The sequence below is a fragment of the Acanthisitta chloris genome, unplaced genomic scaffold, assembly GCF_000695815.1.
Source record: "Acanthisitta chloris isolate BGI_N310 unplaced genomic scaffold, ASM69581v1 scaffold11800, whole genome shotgun sequence".
Taxonomy (NCBI): domain Eukaryota; kingdom Metazoa; phylum Chordata; class Aves; order Passeriformes; family Acanthisittidae; genus Acanthisitta; species Acanthisitta chloris.
In genome coordinates, this window is record NW_008651135.1 from 16,651 (window position 1) to 43,309 (window position 26,659).

A 26,659-nucleotide genomic window follows, 5' to 3' on the forward strand; every position below is an offset into this window, starting at 1 on the left:
CAATAACGGCTTACAAGTGTGGGGACAACTTTAGAACAGCTCTTCTGTGAAATCTGTGATTTATTCAACTTTCTGGATTGTCTCAAGTGCTCCACACTGAAACTTTAACATTTCAATTGCAAAACAGCTGCAATTATTACAAGGCAAGGCTGTTTGAAAAGCTGTGTATGCAGTAAGTTTAGATCTCAAAAGATAACCCACTTCACGAACTGCCTTTAAAGGTGAAAATAAGGCACTTGAGAAGCTGCAATGACTTGTCAACTAGTCTGTGGAGAAACACCCAGGGGAATACACCCTTCAGTTTCAAACCTCTACACATAGCACACTGGCTACACCTCACTTCTCTTAATCTGATTTCTAAACAGCAGTTGTGAATAATCACCAAAATCTGTTCTCATATCACCATATCAAAACTCTTGAGCACCAAGCGTATTTGTGTTTCAGTAACAGACAATTGATTGATATTTCTCAAGCTGAGAATTCCCATTTGTTTAACTACTGATGACTTTGAGCAGTGACTATACATACATCACAACACCAGTGATATGAAGGGTATTCAATTTCATAGTTTCAGAAATTTAAATCAAGAGGCAGACTACAGTTCACTGCACTAGTAAACAGCAAATGCTTATCACACTCACCCTTTTCCTGTTTTGAACATAAACCATGGAAGATTTACCTAAAATCAGCATTTCCTACTGACTGCCTGTTGGGAGGGGCACAAAAACAAACCTGCCCACAGCATCTGAACAGAGCTGTGGCTGGGGACAGGCAGAGTGCTGTGGTTCACCTGGGAGGGGCTGTGGAGCACAACAACTGTGGAAATGTCTCCTGAAGCCTTTTACGTGCCAACTTTGAGGCGTTTCATAATGACAAGTTACCTTAACTAAAGGTATTTTCATTGGGTCCAATATCCAGCATCATTGGGTTAAGGTCCTTCAGAAGGGTAAAACCAGTAAGAATAACCACCCCCCACCCCAACCTTATGAATGGCAACTGGTACACAGAGTTTAATTTTAAATACAATTTTATCAGGCTTGTGAAAACATGCCAAAAGCCAAATTGTGTTACGAGTCTAAAACTACTGAACAAGGTTTGAACAAAATACTCCATTTCCAAAAAAAAAAAAAAGCAAATATAGTTTTAATGCCAGTCATCCAAAATCGACATTAGTCTCTTAATATAAGGCAAAAATAGTAAATTTCTTTTTATTTTTTAACCTACATTAAGTACAATCAGCAACAGTTGCCCTGTAGAATATGCATCATCGAGATCTAAAAGCAAGACCAGCAGAGAATGCTGACTCATGCGTTGTAAGATCTTCTCAACATACTGACAATTCCATCCCAGTCTCTGGAGATGTCTCTGGGTTAAGGACTGGATGAATGCTGCAGTGTGACTTTGTTAAATGTGTGTATAATTTAGTTCTCATGCGCCACAACTACATCTCCATGTTATAGCCATGTAGCACAAATAACATTTCTTGCGGATCTAAGGGGGTGTCAATATACATTGAACCATAGAAAATGCCATAAAACTCTATGCAATCTTTAAGCATCTGTCTTCAATATAACTGTATTTACATACTTTTATAAACTTATAATATGTAATGAGCCACTGAAGACATTTTTACAATGTTTATTGGATTATGAATTTATAAATTCAAGGACTCAGAGGCACATAGTTTAAAGGCCAAGAACACCAGAACTAATGAAGTCACAGAAATCAGAATATTTATGGACGTAACACCAGTAAAAAATAAAAATCGCATCCAAACTAAAAGCAACACTTCTTAAGAGTCATCCTTCAAAGTTAGCATAATAAAAAGTTCTCATTTCCCTCAAAGAAAAATAAATCATCCCACCTACCAGGCTAGAAAAATCTATTTACAGTTGTACTTTGATCAGAAGTATCATTAAATTGTGTGACACAGCCACTGCTACTCTGCCATTAGAATTTAACATTTCTTTTAAAGTATAGTTGTATTTACAAACGCATAAATATCGTTGCTCTCCTCTTCATTAAGATTTGAATGGAAACAGGTTGTTAAGTCACAATACAAACGTGTTAGTGGAAAAGTAGACGCATACTCAATATCATTCTCAAAGAACAGGAAGCCAATACTTCTGATAAAGCTCAAGTTCATCAACGGGACCAGGTCTTTAAGTTACATTAATGAAGATTAAACCTCTTCTGTGTTAATTCCTTACACTGATTTCTTCAGTCGACTTTGACTACGCTGTATATTTTGGTTACAAACCAAAAGCATGCAAAGAACCCAATTGTCCCTAAAAAAGAAAAAAAGAGAAAAGTTACACGTTAGGAACACTGACACAGGAGACATTGATTTCTATCTGCAGTTCATAAATCAGGACCTAGGTATATGCAATCTGCTATTGCTAGTCTGCAGTACACCAGCCAGGTCAGACAATGCACAGCTACAAACAGTACTTGGGCTTTATAGGCATCAACTACTCTAGAGAGTATCTCATTATTTTCACAATCAGAGCTGAGCATGTGGAAGATTCTTGTTTTAAGAAGTTTCTGTGTTATTTGTCTTCCTCCATATCTGTTGTTTCAGTATTATGCAGTCTCCTTCACATTGCTCCATTTCACCTTTCTTCAGTGACTGCTCACACACTTTATCTGATCTGCTCAGAGTACTGTTATTGCATTTGATAAACCAATTAAACTAACAGCATCAAAGGGACTTCCAATTTCTTAGATACACTTTAAGGTCTTGGAAAATTAGAGCACTACCTTTATTTTTGCATATATCAAGTTAATAGAAATTTCAAACCACAGAACTCTTACTCAAAACATGTGTTGCATATCTTAACAATAAACATTTCTGAAATACTTCAGGCAGTCCAAACAAAAACGCAAATCTTAATTGAAATTTAAGGATGAAGACTGTTTCCCTGATAACTTATCCTTTTAGCAGAACAAAAATAGCTGCATCCCTTCTGTTTGTGAAACTCCAAAAGAAGCTTTGAACAAAAATACCATTTTGGATGTGAAATAATTAAGTAGTTGGGTTTTGTTAATCTAACTGGATTACTTGAAAATGCAGCCTCAATCAGAATGATATTGGACTAAATGGCAGCTCAGAACACCATTTACAGGAACCTTCATTTCCCACAAAAACTAGGACAGGAAAAAAGCCCTGAAGATGATCTAATTCTTGCCTGAGTACCTCTTCTAAAATCATAGCCTTAAGTTATGCAAGAGCCAAAGACGTTCTTTAAAGGACAAAAATGGCCTTTATTTTAGATCCATCAAGAGGGGCAACAAAAGTTGTGCAGAAGCTTGAAAGGGAACTGTGAATGATATCATGGTCATCTTTTTCCCCCCTTTACGCTTGCTAAACTACTGATGTTTAACTGACTCATCTACTATGATACGTAGTTGTGGTACCAGCTGTGAATCAAAGATTTGTCATGTAGCTCCTGGTATTTTGCCTGCTGAGTCTGATCAATGACCTGGAATGCAGTATGGATGCAAGTGCCTGAAGCATGTGTTACACCGACACAGCAGCAGGGCACCGTCAAAACCCTTCCTGATACTGACCATTTTTAACAGATGAGTAAGCAGCAGCAGAACAGTTTTGATACAATTATGATTTTTTCTTTTTAGCTTCTTTATCCACCTGACATGGGAAGTCAGTTGCCTTTGGGAGTAGTTTTTCATAAATTACTAATATGCTGCTTTGTTTGAGAAAGTGGAGAAGAACTGCCTGTCCTTTACCCTACCTCTAACATCTTCTGTAAAACCTTATCTAAGAGCACTTCAGTAAAGATCAGAGAACTGAGTGTATCTGCTTTTGAATTCATATCCACCTAAATGGACAGAATAATTCTTAAATCTCAAGAAATAGGATAATTCTCCCAAATTAGAAGATAATTTGCACTTGATCTTCTGGAAAGTAGATAAAAAAAATTGTTAAGCACATGATGTTTCAAAGTTCTAACCGTCTGGGTAACTTCACGTGCATCCTCCCCTGATTTCCATACAGAAACTGAAAAGTTAAAAAACCAAGAGCATACAAACACTGAAAGCACAGCACAACTTGCATCTCTACTGTCCTAATTACAAACAAATGCCCGCCACAGAAAGCATCTGCAGGGGGCTGAGAATAAACCACCTCTTCTCTGCATGCTTGTGAACCTACCCTGAAAACAACTCCCCAGATTTGCTGGCAGCCACTGCACAGCCACTTGGACAACTGAAAGCAAACACATGAGCAAAGGAACAGGGAGACAGATGCACTGGGCACATCTTAATGCCTCTAGAAAACCTCATGTGACATGACTGACTTGAAAGAACAAGGTCAAAAGATGGAAATTCCATGGGTCCCTGAGGGGCAGAAAGGCAGCTAAACCAAGTCTCAGCATCGAAAATTAGTGTGAACCCCTTTTACCTTGAATATGTGCACTCCAGAATTACTATGTGCACCCAAAGTAAACAGAGTGAACAAAGGAGACAGGGTAAACATGACTCTGGTTTTGGGCAAAACTGTTTACTATTAAAGGCAGACATGCTGATCATCTATTGGAAAAGCTAGAACTAAATTAATTGACCTTACATTTATGTAAGGCCTAATTATTTTTCACACTACTTTGTAAGTTTGCACTGCATTTAAAAATCGATCTACATACAGCAGTGCACATTCATTTCTAGTTGAACAACCAAGCATTCCATGACTCTTTAGTTCAATGAGACTATCAGTAAACCCAGACCAGAAATAAAGGTTAGGAGAAAATCAGGGTGAGAAAGAAGACAAAGGAGCAAGGGAGGTAGAATCCCTGATCTGCACATTGAGAATGACTTGCTAACTGGTACAGAAAATAAAAGCAGAGATGTATAAATTACAGTCCATCTGCAAGCAATGCCACAACACATTAGACTGACTTAAAACGAAGGATGGAAGATAAAACTAACCACTTTTGGAACACAGCTTGAACTCTTTTCAATGAGATTACATAATATACTTAAGTCCCATTCCTTCCCTGTAACAGGCAATGACCCAAGAAAATCCTTGCAGGCTCTTGCTCCTGTTCATTATCATCTGCATTCAGTCATGGTGCATAAACAGCTTCAATACTTTCTTAGCTGAAGCGTCACTGTCTTTGAAATTAATACTCAGTTACACTTAAAATGAACACCATTCTCAAATGTTAGCTCTTTTCTCATTAGACTGTTATTGTTCTCCTATGTTATGTGGAAATGAAAATTCTACTTAATAGTTATAATGAGATCTGTATTAAAAGCCCTGATGACAAGCCATTTGTGTTCTAGGAGGCCTCAAAATGTAGCATGTATACATAAATGACAGAATCATAGAATCATCAAGGTTGGAGGAGACCTCAAAGATCACCAAGCTCAACCATTAACCTGCCTCTCTGCTGTAACCCCCCAAACCAGAAAGAGCAGTGAGGCTGGTGAAGGGACTGGAGCACAAGTGCTGTGAGGAGAGGCTGAGGGAGCTGGGGTTGTTTAGCTGGAGAAGAGGAGGCTCAGGGGAGACCTTATCACCCTCTACAATTCCCTGAAAGGAGGTTGTGGTCAGGTGGGGGTTGGTCTCTTCTCCCAGGTAACCAGCAGGAGGACAAGAGGGCACAGACTCAAGCTCTGCCAGGGGAGGTTTAGGCTGGATATAAGGAAGAGATTTTTTACGGAAAGAGTAATCAGACATTGGAATGGGCTGCCTGGGGAGGTGGTGGATTCACCATCCCTGGAGGTTTTCAAGCTGAGACTGGATGTGGCACTTAGTGCCATGGTCTAGTAACCACGGTAGGGCTGGACTCAATGATCTTTGAGGTCTTTTCCAACCTGGTTGATTCTATGATATCCTCCAGTGTCAGATCCAGATGCCTCTTAACACTTCCAGGAATGGTGACTCCACCACCCTCCTGGGCAACCTATTCCAGTGCCTGGCCACCCAAACAGGGAAAAAAATTTTCCCAACATCTAATCTGAATCTCCCGTCTCAGCTTACACCTGCTCCCTCTAGTACCTACTGAAACCTGCATAATCATTAAATATCATCATAAATGTGAAGCTTGAAATTATTGATACCATCGATCAGCTCAAAATAGTTTCAAGAGTATTTCTCTGTAGGGTAAGTATACAAGGACAGACTGCATTCTGCTGAAGCAGAATACAGAACTTTTAAGATTGTCTGAGGAGCTGGTGGTTGCTGCCTTCTTGCATCATTTTGAAAGGAGACTTCTGCACTTCCACTGCTCTTCTTCCACCCTAAACCAGGGATATGTGTGTCTGACTGGAAGTTGTTTCTTAGTACTGAGGATGACAAGGGAAGATTTTGTGACCTCATCTCACTTATTGAACAGGAAATTGAAATGCAGCACCTAAGAAAAGTGTTTTTCCAAAGGCTCACAATAAGGATTACAAATTCTGACAAGATTGATGCCAAAAATGTTACTTCCCATGACACTTCAATGCAATTGGGAAAGAAGGTAAATAAATTCTAGGAGATAGCAAATAAATTTTTTTTAAAAAAAGTATTTTCTGTCAGCTTTTATTTCTCTCTTTCTACCTCCCACAAAAGCTGCAATTTTTCCCATTGACACTGAAACCTTATACTTGATTGTGTGTGATTTGAAGTGTGCTGCTCCAAAGACAACTAGTTTAAAAATCTGAGTTTCTCATATGGCTAACATAAGAATAAAATCTGGAGAGGTATTTATCACATATTTTAAGACCTGATTATAGGCCACACCTCAAATTAACGGTAGTTTTGCCTCATCCTCATGTAATCTCTCTCACTAAAATCTGTGTTCACAGAGTTGCCATATGCTACACAACTAACTGGAAAAAAATCAAAGACATCTATTAGTTTTTAAGTGTGTATCAAGATACGTTTTGCCAAGAATTCTACTGTACAAAACTAAGGTAGACTCAATTTAAAATGAAGGTTGGACACACTTACCTGTGAAAAGGAAGAAGATCAAAACCATGATCATAGTATAACCGAAATACAAAATGGTGCTGGCTGTTCCTGTGATTTGCAGTTTAGAAAAAAAATAATGTATTGCATATATTAGGAAATAAACTGCAGTGAAACCACTAGTGAGAAATGAACGCCACTGCCAGTGATAGTCCTAGGAATGAGGAGAGAAAACAAACATATGAACAACACTGCACACACCTCTAATGCACTGACTACCACTGAATGCAGAGCTACTTTTTCTAACAACACTTTATCCAGAAGTGAGCTTTTATAGGCTGTTTTTTTAACTACAGGGAAAAGAACTATATATAATCAATACTGCTTTAATTACACCATTCACAATTAGAGAGAAGAAACCTGAAGATCAATATCAAATAGACAAAATGCTAATCCCCAAATAAGCCAGATATACTTATTTCCACCCACAGATTTTTTTCCCCCAAGGCTGTGCATGTCCAAAATGCACTCTGACTGGACAAAGTTAATGGATTAGTTTGGCATATTCAGAAAACAGGGAGTTAGAACCTAAGGATGCAATATCCGACAGTAATACCCAGTGCAGGGCTCTAACATTTGCTCCAAGTTTTGCCCAAAGCAGCCTGCTTCACTTTATAAAGACATGCTTTAAGTACATCTCACCTAGTCATGGTGTTCATGCTGAATTCTAGAACACTTATTTTTTTTAATTACTAAAGCATTAAAATTTTTTTAAGCATTCTTAGAACAGTATCAAGTTTGAATATTGAAGCATTCTTCTTACCTCTGCACATAGATGGAAGTAGCAGAGCAATATTGTAGCCTCAGAACATGTAATAACCAAAATAATGAATACCAGAAACAAGAAGCCAAACATATAATACATCTGGTGGGACCTATAAAAGGGAGTTACAAATATATTAAAACGGTCATTGTGCTAATATTATTTCTTCATATGCAGTAATTTCACCTTCACCTGAAGCATTCCCCTTCCCACTGAAGTACTGTCAGTTGTGTGTGTGGTCACACAATTGACTAATTTATTTCCTATCTAAAAACAGGAGCCTTGGCAGCTCAGCCTGAGAACAGTGAGAATGCAATCCCACAGCATGCTCCTGGTTGGGATTTTAGGGAAAGGAGTGACTAGATTTAATGGTGAAATTACAGCTCCAGTGAAGTCAGTGTGACCTCTTCCACTGACTTCAGCAGAACTTGGATTTCACCTCACATTTCAATCAAAGGGGCAGATCTGCAAAACAACAAGAAATGTCAAATGCTGTAGCTGTCTGTGTTGGGTAGAGGCACCTATTCAAGGTTCAGAAACAGTTTAACAAGATCCAATAACTAAATTGTGCCAGAAGGAAGACAAATTCCTCACAGTAGATTAGTTTGCCAGTGTGCTATGAGCTCACATCAGAATTCACTTATAATGGACTAGTCTTTGGTTCTTTACTTTTTAAAGTAATGACTCTCCTGATTCCTTTATAAAGGCTTCACAAGATTTATTCTTGATTCTTTTTTCACCCAAGAGTAGTAACACTTTTCTAGCCTAACGAGACCTACAAAAAATCCCACCTCAAGTTAGTTTAATACACTTACTACTTTCAAGTTATATGCCACATGTCAGCTTCAGAGCCACTTCCACATGAAGTCAGAGGAACACCAGGAGAAAACAAACTATCTGAATGTTGTAGGTCAGCTGTGAATTGCAAAACATATCACAGCCACCTCTCTACATACTCCAACAAACAAAGCAGGCACTGAGTATCTTCTAAACCACAAAATATCTAAAATGCTAACATTTAAATTGGTATTGAATCGGTATTCTGGTAACTCTGCATCACCAAAAATCAGCCAAAGCTTCTTGAGGAAAGAAAATTACCACCTTTTATGACAGAGAAAATCAAATAGATGGTATTTAACTTACCAAATACTATTGAGAATGAAGAACAACTGTATAAAGATACATCCAAAAGGCAGAATCCCTCCCATGATTATGCCAGGCAATGGCTTTGTGTAGAATGACTGCTCAGGGATCTGACGAGGAATTTGATTTGTGCGAACAGGGTGTTCGATAGCCTGTAAACAAAAATAACAACTTGCTAAATGAACAAAGTGCCAAACTACAGCACTACCTTTTTGCTCTCTTTTTGCAACTAGTGGTGGCAAAAGTCTACTCTTGGTTTTGAGGATGCACATACCCAGCTACCACTACACTTGCTTTCACTATCAGCCCAGCTACCAACACTGCCTCAGCAAATGAGCTAAAAGGCAGCTCTTACTGCAAACACAGTGGCAGGTATTCTGGACTTCCCTTCTCATGTTTACTTACTTCATCTCTCTTTTTATGTTCACCTTTATCCCTCATCTGTCACAGAGCCTGAGCTCATTTACCACGTTTCAGCTGCAGGTAGTGGTGGTGCAGACTCCTGCCCTCCCCATCTAAAAATTCCTGCGTGTTGTTTTATAGAATTTACTTCAAGAATCACATCAGGATAAATTTACAAACTGAGAGGATGCACTTTGGCAATTGAATCCTAATTTAAGATGCACACATAGATCAACATGGTGATAGAAAAAAATATAAGGCAGATAAAAGCACACTTTTATCTTTTCCCTTTGATAAAGGCTATGTAAAAAATATCAAGATTCTTGCTATGTACTTCCTTTCTGATTTGATTTTCATGTATTTGTGACACCTATCATGTTGCCTTATAGTTTATTAAATCTACTTTCTTAAGGGAACTACCTCTGTACAGTGCAGGGCACTTGCTGCAATTTCAACATGGTTATCAGAGAGAAAATACTGAATATTGATTAACAAAAACATGATAACTACACAATCAATGTAAAAAGTGCCTTAGATGCTTAAATATTCTCTGAAAGTATTCCACGAGAGCTACAGAGCTGGAACTCTAGCTTCCCATACAGGAAAAATCCCACAAAACTATCTGACCTTATGTTTATGTTTGTAGGGGACAGACAACTATTTTTAAGAAAAAAAAAAAATAGAATGAATCTCATTTTTTAATGTTTTATTCACTAAATTATGAAATGTTTGGTCACCAGTGGCACAAAGAGCCTTCATATAACTAAGTAAAATTGATGAGTTTAGGAGTAAATCCTAATTAATGTCTGCCAAGCAGTGATAACCATTTACAGAGCACTTATGCAAAAAAATGTCACAGAACTCCAGCAATTTGATCAGAAAATATCCTCAGGGTAGAGGACTGGAACAAAAAATATGTGTGGAAAACCAGAAATACAAAAATTGCTTTCCCTTATGCTTGCAGGGACAACTCATTTTTTTAGTCCTGAAAAAGATGCTAATTAAACTAAAAATGCCTAAACCACTGCTTTATCCATAGCAGCCTCTCAATTAAATACAATCATAACCTTAATCACTGCGGAGAAATATCACCACCCCCAACCAACTAAATATCAAAGCCTTGGAATTCCGAGATCAGGCATCTAATGCAGCTCTAAAGTAACTGAATGGAACTGGAGCCAATAACTTAGGTGCTACCTCAGTCATAGCCTATATGGTGCAAAATATGTGTATCTATGTGCATACACTCACAAAACAACTTCTCAGAAACACTTACGTTTTTCTTAAACCCAAAATAGGCACCAATAAACGTCAGTGGCACAGATATGCAAAACCAGAGTGCCAGGATAGCAACCAAAGTACCGAAGGGAATAGCTGCTGAAGAGCCTTCTCCCCACAGAATGAGGTTCATGATAAAAAAATCCGCAAAGACGATTCTGAAAAACACACAGCACACTTAGGGCACAGAAATCCTCCTCCGCGTTCAATAATGTTAACAAAACAATAGCACTGTGTTACAATTTCAGTGCAAATCTCTGCTAAAACCAACTGACACACACAAAATACCAAAATGAAGAGGTCAAACAAGCAATTCTTCGTTAATCTAGGGGGATTGAACTCCAGCAGGAGCTGACGTTCCAACTAAGCTATTTCAAATCTATGCTTGTCTTAACTACACTTCAGGGTAAGGCTGCTTGCTGTGATTAAGTAGCAACATTTATCGGAGTGGTTATACAGTATATGACACTATGTAAGACCGACTAGTGTGGTCAGAGAAATAGCCTAGAGAATAAAAGAAAGCAGAGAAAATTGTGCCTGTCTAACACTTGCTACTATCATAAAGCTCTCACTTCATCAACGATTTCATGAGGTGAGAGCAAACAAATTCTTACTAAATAAAAATATCTAAGGATGATAAGCCACTAACACTCATGTTTGTCAAGAACACTGAGATACTCCTGTAGTTTCTGGAATCAAGGGACAAGGTAATAAGATTTACTTGTACAGTTGAAACTTAAAAATTAGCTATGCATGTCACAGAAGCAATTTAATTCTGTTCATCATGGCGATACTCTCAACTTACCCAGGACAAAGGAATGATGTCAGCAGGACATTTGTTTTCCATTTCTCACCTCCAAATGCTGTGTTAAGACATTTGACAGACATCAAAACAGGCATTAAGCTCACAACTATCAATTTTCCAGTCCATTTACCTGTTATACGTAGCCTGCAAATAATGTGCTATCATGCCCAAATTTAAAATAGTCAGGTAAATCTTCAGTAATAAAACTAAATTTCCACACCATATTAACCACAGAGCTTCAAAGCAAAGTCACAGACCAAGGTCAGGAAAGGCATCCAACCAAACAAACTCTGCCTCTGACCACTTTTTATCTGCTAAAAAGAGGAAGAAGATTTACAGTACTTCTAAGTCTTTAAAAGACAGTTTAAACCTGGAGAGATTAAGAAGTTTAAGCTTTCTAGCATGTGACTGCAGGTTTCAGTAGGAAAAGATACATAAATATGCAAAAATCAAGCTTAGCAGTTTCCTCGAAATAATTCTTGCCCATGAATCTTACAAGCAAGTCAGGACTAACACCCTTACAGAAGTAGTGATGTTCTCTTGAGTCTTAACAGCATTAAGCAGTGGTGATACCACAAGACCAAAGATAGCTTTATTAAGAAAATCTTTTTGAATTTGCACTATGCTGATAAAAATTCCAGTCAGTATACTTTCAAATGAAAATATCCTGCTGGAATGCAGTGAAGCTGATAATTTCATCTGAGCACTGCCATAATGACATGCTTCTTTATTTCACGAGTCAGAAGTGATTATGGTTAGAGTGATTTTAATTAAGTTTCTATTTCTTCATAAAAACTTGGTAGAACATGGCAGCAGTTATTAAGATTAACCATTTAATTTCAACTCAAGTTTCACTCTGACTGTAATGTTGCTATAAAAATTGCCAGCTTTTAAAACTGCATATCCATTTCAGTTGCATTTTGGTTTGTCACACATTAGTTTATTTGTAGATTATAAAGAAAAACATCAATGTTTACATGCTCTGTGGTATGAGTCACCTCATGTTATAACAAAAATATATCTAGATCAGTCACTCACTGTCTTAGCAGTCAAACACAACATTCAAGTACCAACTGATTCCCAGTAAGTATCATGTGGAATGGAATTATTAATAGCTACATCTCCAGCAAAGACATAGGATTCAATTTACCATCAATACACATCAAAATATCCTTTTAAACACATAATATACAGCATGATATGAACAATAATTCTGTCCTCAATTATGCTCTTAGTCCTAAAATCCTTCAATTTAGCCCTTAGTCCTTCAGTTTAAGTCTAACTGTCTTGGAGATTAGGAATAGTTCACTATCACATCACTACCACTGTGGTAAAACTCCCTACAAGACACAAACCCACTTTTCCCACTGGCTCTCCCCACATGAAAATTACGGAATGGTTAGAAGAAAGAACTCCAATCCTACTGCCAGGCTTAAGTCCAGAAGTAAATTCCTTCTCTACTCCTGTATGTTCAGAACTAAAGTAGTCCAAAACTGTCCAATGTAATTAGCTTAGTACTCGTAAAATGTAATTTGCTCCCCAATTTCATAAATCCACAGCAGCAAGAGCAATTCTGGGTCTTTAGGCCTGATTACATCAAAACCAGCATAACCATGTCAGTGTTGTATGTTTTTTCTGTTGTTAAGGTAAGTACATTTCTCCAACTTGCCCTGAGGGAAACTACATACAGCACTGCAAAATAAAAATCAGTTCTGTGACAATAATTTACTTTAATGAACTTAAGCCTTGTCGTTTTCAATAACTTTTACTCACATTTGTAGAATCTGGCAGCAACATAACCAGCTGGAGTTCCGAGCAGTACCCACAAAACCACAGCACAGGTCATTAGAGCTCCACGGTTAGCAGGTGACAAAAATCCCAGGCAAGCAAAAACTGAAGCAGAGATGCACACTTTTAGAAAGGCACTGTACATTTGATTTCAAGCCAGTGCATCAGTTATCTTAAAATCTGTGTACTAAATTGCGTGTCTACTACATCAGCTCAGCTGTTTCTAACTGCTTTTAAAAAACTTTTAAACAAAACTCTACTGCTTTTTTTACTAGTACTGTGCAATTAACAGTGAAAATCATCTATATTCAACTCATTCCTCCCCAGTTTATTACTTACACAGGGTAACAAAAGTCATTATTAAGATCTGTGTGCCAGAGCCTAGAAAAACTGACAACAGCATTCCTTTTCTTGGGGGCCTGAAAATATCACCGTGAACCAGTTTCCAGCCAAATTCTTCTTGAGCATCTTCCTGTAAAGGAAATACACCTGTTTTAAAGCAGTAGATTGCCATTTCAATTGCCTGTTACAAGTATACATTTAGCTGAAGAAATTACATTCAAAGTAAATTTTAGAAGGTATATTTTAGACTTACAGTGGAATCCATTTGATTGTATCTTGCAATATCTTTATGCAGTGTCCTCAGCATAATCATAGCTACCATTCCAGACAGAAAGAGCACAATCACCAAGGAATTCATAATACTGAATTAAGGAAAAAAAAAAAAGAAAATTAATATTGCACTGTAAACACTTCAGTACAGTACTCTTGAAGGCAAACTTTCTTCTCACCTAAACCACTGGATGTGAGTGTGAGGCATGGATTCCAAAATATAATCCCATCTTGATGCCCACCTGATACTTTTTTCTTCCTGAAAGAGTAAAATATGAGTTTCAGATGCAGTCGGTATCCAACTTGTACATTTACAAGTTGATGTTCTGCAGAGCAATCTTAAATCTTGTGACTAATTGAAATTTCATGTTCCATGCCTTAAGGGGAATAGTTTAATAATACCTACCTAGAACACAGGTAAGATTTGACCACAGAACCTAAACGAAAATATTGTCTGAATTTGAGCACCTGTGTCTTCTTAAGACATAAAGGCCTATCAAATTAATTTAATTGTGCTTCCTCCCTTCAGGAATTATATTAGTTCATCTGGAATTCAAATGAGTAGCAGAATAATAAAAGAACTTGCAGTTTCTAGCGTATGTAAATCAACACATGGAAAAACTAAGCTATGCTACATAGTCTCCAGCACAATACTTGACTTTCTAGATAGTACTCTGTCCAAATTATCCTTTGCTTTCATAAAACCTCATTTCAGTACCAACTACCAATCCAGTTACAAATAGCTTTTACTGCCAGATAGATGGGGAGACAACACTACAGAACTTCCACGGTTAGTAGAGAGAGAGAAATTATTCCTTCAGGCATTTCAACAGTTTTTATACTTACTCAGATTGAACATTTTGATCAGAAACACTTCCAAAAGACCATTTGTTTCATTTTGCAGAGTAAACATGAAAAAAGGAATAGACAGTTCTAATCCACTTTAAGACTGCTATTAAACAAACCACAAACACTACTATCAACTAATAAAAACGGCTAAGTGTCTTTCTGACAAGACGTTATGTCAGTAATTTACACCATACCAGAGTGCTTTCCAGTACAGCCAGCTCTTGAAAATATAAAAACCAGAGGGTTAAAACATTTAGCCAAGATTAAATATCTAGTTCAATGAGGTCATAAAACTAGGTCCAAAGCAAGCAACAAGTATCCAAACCAGCATCAATGATTCTAGGATAGACTTGCATTTTTCCTCATACCTACACTGCCTTTTTCCTGTCTTCCTGAGATGACCTCATCTGCCAACCCAATACAATTTCAGAAGATGACCTCCAGTTGATGGAACATTGTGCACAGGACAGTAACACACACAGCTGGGCATGTCATTTTTTAAGGAGAAACAATGTAATAGCATGAAGCTAAGGTCATCTTACTTATTAACTTGTCACAGGTTTCCAGAAATGCTTGCTTTTAGCTATACAAATTCATTTCAGCATCATAAATGATATAATTTCTCAAAATATGATTATTACATCATACATAGTATAATCCCTTCTGAGTGTACTTGTACTATTTATTGTATTTTGAACTTAGTCTTAGACTAAGAGGGAAGTTTGAGAAAGGGTAGGAAACTTCAGAAACAGTTTTGTCCAGCAAACAACATTAAGAAAAAAAAGCCAACCAAAAAGCCCCTCTCTTGTTTGTCATCAGAACGAGATGTAGACAAGCATTCCTGTGGTTGCCTGATATACTGCTCCTCTGCTTCTAAATAGAGAGTAGCAGAACAAAGAATATTAGCTCCTTACTCTTTTGCAGGTTTCCATGGGAGGAAAACCTTGGAGAGAAGAAAGCTTTTTTAGCAGGACAGCAGAAAAGATCAGCTTCAACCTGCCTAAAACAGTAATTTGCTGAAACACACAATTTGTCAGACTTAAGAGCTCGGATTGAAAAGTGATCTACCAGATGACCTAGGTAAACATGGACCTAGGTAAACATGGACAGTGTGATTCCTTTACAAACCACATACGCATTTCACATTCACTGCGTGTGGTGGTATGCAAAATCATAATGCATGTGGTTAAATCCCAAGCCACCTGTGACATTCCAGTTTAAATAAAGTTTTAAAACTATAAATGTACTATTCTGAGCTAATTTTAGTTGTCCATCTTTGTAATTCATAGTATCAATGCATGATATTAAGAGGTAACTACCACAGAAATCTTAGTACTCACTTGAAAAGAAACTGAGTATGTGTAAGCAATTTTGACTTCTCCACTAGCCTTATTACTAATATCCATAGGTACTCCTGAGCAATCAGGGTTGTCTGGATGAGTATGCTTGTAACTGTGGGAAGAAAAGGCACAGAATGAAAGCTGCTTCACTGATAACACTCTTAAGAAAAAAAAATCATTCATCTTGCAAAACCATACCAAGGATTCTTCCCTTAAATATAAAAATTGTTCTTAATGTATCACAAACTTCAGAACTCACAAGGAATGTATCGTAAGCACAGGACTTTTCACAACTTGAACTTTTAAACAAGAGTTGTCTCTTTGAAAAAGAAAACTACAGAGAGCACAGTCTACAGGAGAGCACAAAAGAAGTCTGAGCACTGCTACGAACCTCTAAAACACTCAAAGTCATAACAGCAGAATTACCATCTTCTGTCAGGAAAAAATACTTTCAACTGAACCAGCAATGCAACAAGCTCAGTTAGACACCAAGAAACAATGAACCAGACATCAGTTGTGCAAAAGCCACACCAGAACAACTGAGTGCATCTGTGAAATCATTCTATTCAAATCCTAATCGCTGAAGGCATTGGATGCTGCTCTCCCATTAGGCACTGGTGGCCTATTCCAATACAAGACAAAATGTTCCCCAGCAGAGAAATTAGAGTTCTACATGTACACCCCCAACCCAGACCCCCACCCCATCAATGCTTCCAGGTTTTATCTTTTCTTGGCCCAAACAGGAAATAATGCACCAAGATCCATTGAACTCAGAACAAAGTGATGTTAGACTGCCCTACATTACACTACATCAGTCAACAGGAGATTTAATCTACAGGTCACACATCTGAAAACATTTCTGGCTAGTAGCAGGTCCCCAGATCAAAGCAACTATCCTGGCATGGATCACTTTGGGATGACAAGTTACTTCCCAATACCAACCTTTTTGGTTCAAGTTTAGCAGCAACCAGCCTTGCTCCCAGAGCTTCATTTTCCACAACATGGTAATATATTTTTATGTCGACATGGTTGAAGATATAAAAGGTATCCTTCTCATGAAATTCTGACTGCAACGATAAAAAAAATGATGTTAAACTATCAAAATGATACAGACATCTAAAAGCCTTAGGCAGGAGCTTACACAACAGAATTTTAGAGTGCATACAGTTCTTCTGTCAAGAAGTTCTCCTGTAATATTGAATGTGGGATTCTGGGAACATAAAGATAGTAAAGTGCTTCCTTGCATTAAAAAGACAAGATAGAAAAGTTAATGCTAAGAACAGTCTACTACAACTGCAAAGCAGAAAAAGGAATTTAAAGTATTTATAGAATACATTTATTAATGTTTCTCAAACAGAAGATGTCCTGTTTTATTTAAGTAGCAAACTGAATAGATAACTATGTGACACGTTTCACATCAGAGGTGTTTCATAAGCATCAGCTATTTTAAAACACTGTGTACATTTTTCAGAGATTAAACAGAACCTTCCAAGACAAACAATGCAAATAATTGCTCTCTGTGACAGAACCACCTTGACATTTGAAACCAAAGATGTACAGGGATGAACTGCAAGCAGCAGCCAAGAATGCTGAATGCAAACCTCAGGTGAAGGGAAACAAAACCTTGGAATTTAGTCAAAGAGGTTGTTAAATCACAAGCTGTGATGCTGAAGTTTAATTAGTACCCCTTCAGGGTTCTATCCTCATCCTTTCTACAGAGCATCTTAACTATAAGAATACTTATATATACTAAGTGATCTTCTACATCCCTTCAGTTATTCCTTTGAGGGAATTTATTAAAAGCAGGTATTTAAGACTAAAAAAAAATTGCGATATCACGTATTCAATCATAAATACAACTATTCACATGGAGCCTCTGAAACCAATTTGTTATGGAGGCAAGGAAACAAGGTTGGAATCTGCAAAAAACTATTGTCTTTAGTAAGATCTGTTAAGTAAAAGCAACCATTTTGATAAAACTAAAAAACTATTCCAAGTTCTCGGTGACCTCTCTATGGAAAAGAACTGCAGTAATCTAAAGACCTCCAGGATTTTCTATTGCATTCATACTTCCATAATGATTTCAGTGCACTTATCTGGACTTCGACCACTTAATCCAATAGATCTGTCTCTCACAGAAATTCAGAAATCTTATATTCAGCCTTCTTCCATCAGTCCACAGTTTTAAAGAAAACAGTCCTTCAAAAAGTATTCATTTCCACACAGAGGTAAGGACACACCTATGCAAACTTGCTTCCGTGACAACACTTCTATCCCACAAAAACATGAAGTCCAAGCTTCCAAATGTTTCAGCTTCCTAGGCAAGGAAGGGTAACATGCTTTCCTTCACCTGCACCCTTTACATGTACTAAATCCTATGCATGTTCAATTCTTGATCTTCTGGAGCCTTTCTGTATTACGCAGCGTAAGAGACAAGGTTCGTAGGCTTGGATGAGGCTTTCAGAGATACCATGGTGCTTTCAGAGATACCAAAGAACCTAGTTTTAGGCAATGTGGGTTCTTAAGACAGCAAGAACTCAGCATAGAAACATGACACAGGAGAAATGCCAGTCCTTAAATTAGTAAAAAGGGACTATTAAAACCCCATTATAATTGCATAAACATACATTGATAACACAGGCATCCTTTGGCCGTCCGTCCTCGGTGATGTAACAGCCGATAGGGAAACCAGGATTGCAGAACCTCTGCCCATCCTCCACATCGTAGCACCAGGTCACAGGCATGTTGTCCACAATCCTGTAAACAGCACAGTGACATCTCACAATCTTTTCAAAATACACAGTCCAATGGAAACACAACCGGATCAGTATTCATCTAACTTGGCTACATTCATTATTGGAAGATTAACTACCAGAACGAGACTTCTGTCACCTCTCAACCCCTGGAACTGCACTGATGCCAATCCAGTGTCCAAGCCAGTTACAAGCATGTAGCTCTTCAACTGAAACTGTTCTGTCCCCTGGACTGTTTTCTCATGGCCTCATACAAAAATAGCCCACTCAGAAAACTCATCCACTCCAAAGTCATAATTTACCGTTTCTTTTTTTTCCTTTAAAAATGGGCAAAATCATCCACTAAAGCAGCAAAAATTGATAATTTTGGGTTTAAGTCAAAACGCAAAACTTCAAAGAAAGCCTACATCACATCTTACTAATTCTACAGATTCTTCACTGCTCTTCCATTGCAAAATGAATTTTTCATGGCACTCCTTAAACTTACTCTTTTTGCTATTTAACTGAATTCTTGACCACTAACATCTGTTGTAGTTACCCAAGAGCATGGAATACTTCGACAAGATGGTTTGCAGGAGCAAAAAATTGTAAGACATCAAACAACTGGGGAAATAATCACCTTCAAACCTGGTTTTACATGATTGCCTCACAATATCTATATTCATATTTCCTAAAAGTCTCGAGCCCAGTGGATTTATAGTTTAGTTTCAATGAAAAATATATGGAGGAACCCCACACTCCCATGAGGAGTTGCAGAAAATTATAAAGACAGTAAGATATAAACAGTATCCAACATGCTACAAACAGTACAAATGTCAAAACCAAAAATATACCTTTAAACATAGATACCCAACATGGCATCCTGTCCCTCTGTAAAATAAACTACTAAAAAAAACCAAACCTGTCTCTTTATGTTATAAAGTGTTTTAACTAGCTGAAAGATAAATCCCCAGAATGAGTCAAGCAAAGAAGACAAAAAATCTGCCAACATTAACTGCCCAAGGTATGTTTTTAAAGGTATATTCATAAACTTCACACATGAAGACATTAGACAACTGCTTTTTTTGTGCACCACTAGACCAAAAAAAAAAAAAAAAAGACATCCCACTGAAAGCTAACACCACAGATTTTTTGTAAAACTTACCAAGCAACTGAACATCTTCACAATTAAACCTCTCGTCATTATAACCACTAGACTAATAATGTTAACAGATACCTGATAATACCTCATTAGGTACTTTAAAATACCTAATTAAACACAGGAATTGTGACTTCAGGAAACAAAAACAAAGCATATGTAGTCTGTTGCCTATTCTAACAGCTACCAAAGTAGTGCTACCTTTCAAAGCACATCAACAGATGAGGGGAAGAAGAGTGGTGTGTGCTGCCTCTGTTCACACAACAGAGAGAGATCTGCATCACCCTTATCATTAGCTACCTGGCAGAAATAAGCAGCATTGTTCTTGTCTTAAACTAACACAGCAGAAAAGGTGAAGACAGGCCCTAGAAAACCAGAGTTTCCAGATTCTCAGGAGATTCCAAAGACTGTAGTGGTCACAAGCAACAGCACCAGCTAAATCCTACTCACTTAACCATGCTACCACAGGGTACAATTAAGCTGGAGATTATGAGCTATTTCACATGCAGATTCATTACATTTGGACCATATTGTATGAAGCCACTGATACGAGTTTCAACAAGGCCAAGTACCAGGTCCGGCACTTGGGTCACAACAAACCATGCAGCACTACAGGCTAGGGGCACAGCATCTGGAAAACTTCCTGGGGGAAAAGGACTGTGGGGTGCTGGTTGACAGCCACTGAACATGAGCCAGCAGAGTGCCCAGGTGGCCAAGAAGGTTGATGGCATCCTGGCCTATATTAGAAATAGCATGGTGACTTAGGGATATGGTTTAGTGCTGGACTTGGCAGTGTTGGGTCAATGATTTGGATTGGTTTTGTGTGGCAAGGTTTCAGTTGGCAGGGGGTCCAGAGGTTCTGTCAGAAGCTGCTAGAAGCTTCCCCCATGTCCAACAGAGCCAGTGCCAGGAAGCTGCAAGGCCGAACCACACCTGGCCAAAGCCAAGCCCATCAGTAATGGTGGTAGCACCCCTGGGATAGCAGATTTAAGAAGGGAGGGAAAAAAACTGCACAGCAGCAATTGCAGCCTGAGAGTGAGAACATGTGAGAGCAACAACTCTGCAGAGATAAGGTCAGTGAATAAGGAAGGGAAGGAGATGCTCCAAGCACTGGAGGGGAGATTCCCCTGCAACCCATGGTGAGACAGGCTGCCCCTCTGCAGCCCATGGAGGTCCACAGGGCAGCAGATATCCACCTGTAGCCCATGGAGGACCCCATGCCAGAGCAGGTAGATGGGCCCTGAAGGAGGCTGCAGCCTCAGGGGCAGCCCATGCTGGAGGTTTGCTGGCAGGACTTGTGACCCCACAGGGGACCCAGACTAGAGCAGTCTATTTCTGAAGGACTGCACCCCGTGGAAGGGACCCATGCTGGAGCAGTTCATGAAGAACTGCAGTCCATGTGAAGGACTCGCATTGGAAAAGTTCATCAAGAACTGTTCCCCACGTGAGTAACCACATGCTGGAGCAAGAGCAGAGTGTGAGGAGTCCTTACCCTGAACAGGAAGGACTGGCAGAAACAACCTGTGATGAACTGACTACAATCTCCACTCCCTGTCTGCCTGTGCCACTAAGGGGAGGAGGTAATGAAAATCAGGAGGGAAGTTGAATGTGGGAAGAAGGGAGGAATGGGGAGAAGGTGTTTTAATATTAGGTTTTATATCCCATTACCTTACTCTGATTTGACCTCTAATAAACTAATTTCCCCAAGCTGAGTCTGCTTTGCCTGTGACAGTAACTGGTGAGTGCCCTTACCTCGACCCATGAGCCAGAGTGGCTTTGGTGGGCACGTGGCATCTAGCCTGGGTCAACCCACCACACAGATGGACTCAATGATCTTAGAAGGCCTTACCTAATCTAAACAATTCTATGATTGCATATTTGAAATTTTATTCCACAAAATATGCTAGAGAGATTACCTGCTCTTGTGAGTATTTTAATTTCTTAATCAAAACCAAGTAAAACACTAACATATTACAAATAAGTTTGGTTGGGGTAAAGGCTTTCCCTTGCATCTTCTGCAGCAAAGACACACTGAGCTGCCTTCAAGCAGCAATGCTGGAACAAATTTAAGCAGCAAATCATTTTTCCCAGTTAATCTTCAAATTTAAAATGACTTGAAGAGATTATACATATGGAGCAAATATGCTATTCAACAGTGTTCTTACATGTCTCTCAAGAACATCTGGTGATGAACATTGTCAGCCAAGATATCAGTATAGCTGTTCAGTCCAATTCAGTATGTCAATTCCTAATCTTATTAAGTGGCTTTTAAAACCTTAAAAGTCCTTTGCACCATCTGTGTTCCCCAGGAATTTCATGATAAATTGAAGCTGGATAATAAACCTCTATTAAATCCTCACTTATGCTACCTTGTTGATCCCTGTACAACATACCTCTGTACCATACTCCTGGAGCATGCCTCACTAATCACAAAATCCAGCCACTTCCACTTTCTGAAGCTGTGGCTAAGGAGGACTAACAGACATAAACAGGGATTTTTCATGCCACGGGCTCTAACGTTTTAGGGCAGTAGGCCTAGCAAAAAAAATAAATAGTAGAAATGCTAATTCATTACAGGAACAAAGAATATAAGAAATACCCTAAATTTCAAGAGAAGTTTTCACACTGAAAAACAGAACTGTATCTTACTTAAATCTCAACACTTCTATCAAGTTAGGCACATAGGCGAAAAAAGTATACTTACATACACTAAGTGTATTTGTAAAATAATTTCATCTAAGGGGAGAAAAACCAAACCAGTCTGAAGTACTTTTCTGTGTGATTAGTTTTACACAGCTTCAGTTTGTATCAGCTTAAGCCGTGGGCTTTCCTGAAAAAAATTAAGTTTTTTCAAGGGTCATAGCTTTGGGAAACTATTTTTACACCGCAACACACACAGACTTTTAAAGCTTTATGCCAGACCCATGTGCATCACTGAAGTTCAAAGTGGTGCAAATATTATAAATACAGGCAGTATTTAAGAGGAATATAACCAAGTCCAGGATGTTTGAAGCTCTGTTGATTTTACCATTAGGCATATACACTTCAAATCCCTGCAAAAGGAGCTGTACCTTTTTTAGGGTTTTTTTATTATCTCCTGGTTCACATACCTGAACATATGGCTATTGCCTGTGAACCCTTCTGACCTGATCTGTCAACTTCCTACTACACTCCTTTTCAAGAAGTTCCCAGAAATATTTTCATCAGTGAGCCACACAAAGGGACATGCCACAGGAACTCGTGCCAGAGTTGTTCCTTCTATCCTTGCACTTGAAGGCTGCTGATGGCACAGCACACCAACAGGTAGAGCACAAAACAAACACTGATGTGGGTGCAGAGCATGGCCACATCCCAACTGAAAACCTGCAGGACTCAGCATACACATTCAGCCTTGCCCCACCCTTAATGCCCACTGGAAGATGACGTCAGTGTCCAAGCAGAAAGAGAGGCCCAGTGTGCTCCAAGATGACTCAGATGGTTACAGGTGGACTGTAACAGGAAACAGAACAGGAAAGGACCAAGTGTTTATGAATTCCCCCAAATTATTTCATTAATTAATTTTCACTGCCCACCTTTCCCTTCCATATCCATAGAAAAGAAACAAACATTGCATAAAACTCTTTCAGAACTCTTGACCCTGTCCCCTGGACACAATATTTGAAGGGGAGTACAAAGGATCTAGAGACAACACAGCAAAAGAATAAAGGTCCCTCAAAGACTTTTCTCAAGCTAAAGCAGGACTAACTTCTGTATTTAGTGGTGCAAAGAAATAGCAGTGTTTTACAGCATGCACAAAGCTGTTTGGAAACAGATTCATTTCCATTGCAGCTGGTGCTCATTCTCCAAGTGAAGGAAATGTTTTATGAAGACAACAAACAATATAACATCTTCTGCAAAAACACAAGGGGAATAGATTCAGTACAAATACCTAGTGTTCAATCTGTAATAACATGCAAATATAAAATGATAAATTAAATTATCACCACATACTAGAATAACCAATCTATGAATTTTGATACCAACTTACCAGTGATGCTGATAATTCAGTAGCATGCTTTTTTTCAAAAAGTCTAATTTCTGTTTATCTTCTGGCTTTGTGGTATCGTATGTTTTTGTACAAACAGATTTACATGTCTCCTTCTTGTTGAATGTGAACTAAGAAAAATAAAAGACATTTGAGCAAAAAGGTTGTAACAAACTCTGTCTTATTTCAGTATTTCACAATTTCCTCTATGCATTTAATTGCCTCTACTATTATAATAGAAACACCTAACAAATGACCCAAGACTAGGTATATCAACCCTCCAGAAGAGGATTTTATATTGGTGTGTACTATAAACCCTTCCTGTGCTCACTGTAGGAGCCTTGCATCAAAAGCTTCTTTTGACTGAGTAAAACATGTTTTCTGCAATGATTTACCAGACAAGTCATTTGACCTCACAGCAGCAACACTGTCACAGGCAGGTTCAACTGATAACTTTCTCTCCTGTAGGAGAGCAGGTGAGAGCTTCAGACACCAGAAAGATAAGCTGACTAACATAATTTCTAATTCTTCCACTTTACAGCTGCAGCATTTTTGGTTCCAAGAAATAAAGGTACTCAACTCCCTCGAACAAGGGGACAGCTGAGGAGCAAGACCAGGTTTTGCCAGGCTCCAGAGAGAGAAGACAACCCTCGCAGCATTTCAAGCTACAACTCCATGATGCAAAGCACATAGTTACAATGAGGTAAAACTGACAGGCTTCTATGATGTGGGAATTTCAGATTTTGAAGCTCTTTCAGATAAAGCCCTCGTGAAGATATCTTCATGATTCTGATCTCCTCTGGTTACATTTGAACATTCACATTAACAAACACCCCTTGTCAGAGAACAAACCCTGTAAGGAGACGGTTCTATCCTCTCTCCAAACAACACTTGGCCAAGGTTTTCAGATGGACGCTTCTTTCCTTCTGCTTGACAAAAATCAAACCTGAATTAAATAAAAGATGCAAATATTACTAAAATATTCTCAGCTGCAAATATCAGACCTCAAACAGTGGGAACATTTTTGATTAAATCAATGCTTTCATCACAAGTAAAGCAACTATACAGCTTTCCTTGCAGACAACAGTTCCTTCCTTTAACCTGTAAAGCAAAGTGTGAAAATCACACTCCTGGTCTGAAAATAAACCAACCAAAACAGAACCAACAATCAAATTTCTTAATCAGCTACTTCAGAACTTTTTAGTGTAAAAGTTTCCTTGAGTTAATAGAAATTTCATATTTGAACAAGGATTGTAGCCAAGAATTAAACCTTCACATAGAGTTTCACGATGACTCTGAGGGAAAAAAAGTGTGCAGGACAGATTCCTGGGGGGGGGGGGGGGGGGAGGCAAATAAAGGCAAAAAAAAACCCAAAGAAACCACACACACAGACAGCTCCTTTACAATGAGCACTATTAAACAGGTTATTGTAGCTTTATCCACCAAAACATTTAACAGCACATCCTCCAAGGTTTTCCAGCCTATTTTTAAGTCTATCACATATGTGTTCATTAAAGTGCAGGCATAGCTAGTGCTTAAAACTCTTCAATATTAACAGTCAAAAAAATTCCTTGAAGCAAAAATTTTACATAGTTGTACCAGGCACTGATAGATTTTGTGCACTCCTGTGATGTATACCAAGAAAACGTTTAACACCTCATTAAGATAATTGATGGGATGTTCGCACCTCATTACCACTTTAACTCATCTGGCTATAGGCTACTAAAGAAAGCAGTAATACTTTGATCTACAAAATGGCAACTAATGCAGAAAAGTGAGCATTATATACACACATTTCATCCTTAAGTTACACTAAAACTGTGACTCAACCTACATGAGGACCTATGAATCCACACACTACTTCCAAAGAATGAGCAAAGACAACTGAGAAGAAGGAAGCAATGCAGGCATCTGTCTGCTCATTGAAGATTCTATGTAAACTTCTGTTAGTGGCACACTGCTATAGTAGGATGTAGATAATACTTCTAGGAGAATTAAATCCATCTTTTCTGAAGAACTGACAATTAAAATGACACACAATATAACATACTTACGCAGTATATTCGTAGGGCAGGACAGACTCTACCGAGTCAAGCCTGTTCACAAACAGCTCGATTCCAGACTGAAAGAGGAGAGATAATCAGCAGTTACATTAAAGTACTTCAGTTCTCATGGATATACAAAAATAGATTTGTTTGAATAAGGTTACGGAGAGCTGAAAACGTAAAATCTGTATAACTGCATATCTTACACAAGTACAATGCTATCTAACCATCACAACAGCAGTGACCACATGACAACACCACTCTAAGACAAACACAGCCATTCAGACTACAAGATAGCTGGAAATCATGCACAAAAAACAGTACAGTTAATAATGATACAGTTACCAGTGCTTTAGTTTAATGTACCAAGTGAGAGCCATAACAGTCATCACCACAACTTTTATGTAATAAAAGTCTTAAAAGAACACGAATAAAAGAGTGGGTGAGATCAGTACTTCTCCCATAATTAAACTGCTCCACAGTTTCATGCATGCAGTCACTGAAAACTGAACTATGAGGATTTAAACCATCTATTCACATTGATACACTATTTTAAGTTTGAACAGAAGCTCTTTCCAAAGAGAAGGTACAGATATCCACATTTACTTTCTTACAGAAATGTTTCAGTAACTTTACCAGCTCTGGAGTATGAACCTGCAATTCAGTCTGCTGTGGTTTCAGACTAGTTTGGTCTATACACATTCATTACAGATGGGGTAGCCTGCTGTTATGGAAAGGGAAAGATCTCT

General features: G+C 38.3%; 1 protein-coding gene across 1 annotated transcript; it reads right to left on the reverse strand.

The window, feature by feature from the left end:
• Nucleotides 1-1,641: 1,641 nt before the first annotated feature.
• TM9SF2 (transmembrane 9 superfamily member 2) lies at nt 1,642-25,987 on the reverse strand (the record flags this gene model as incomplete). Its single annotated transcript, XM_009071908.1, has 16 exons — nt 1,642-2,288; nt 6,953-7,124; nt 7,734-7,845; nt 8,877-9,028; nt 10,555-10,714; nt 11,362-11,419; nt 13,135-13,254; nt 13,489-13,621; nt 13,745-13,853; nt 13,941-14,020; nt 15,951-16,062; nt 16,893-17,017; nt 18,578-18,707; nt 23,869-23,996; nt 24,718-24,811; nt 25,920-25,987. Coding segments are annotated over 16 exons (1,821 nt in total), but the record flags the coding sequence as incomplete, so codon positions are not given.
• Between the last annotated feature and the right edge of the window lie 672 nt (nt 25,988-26,659).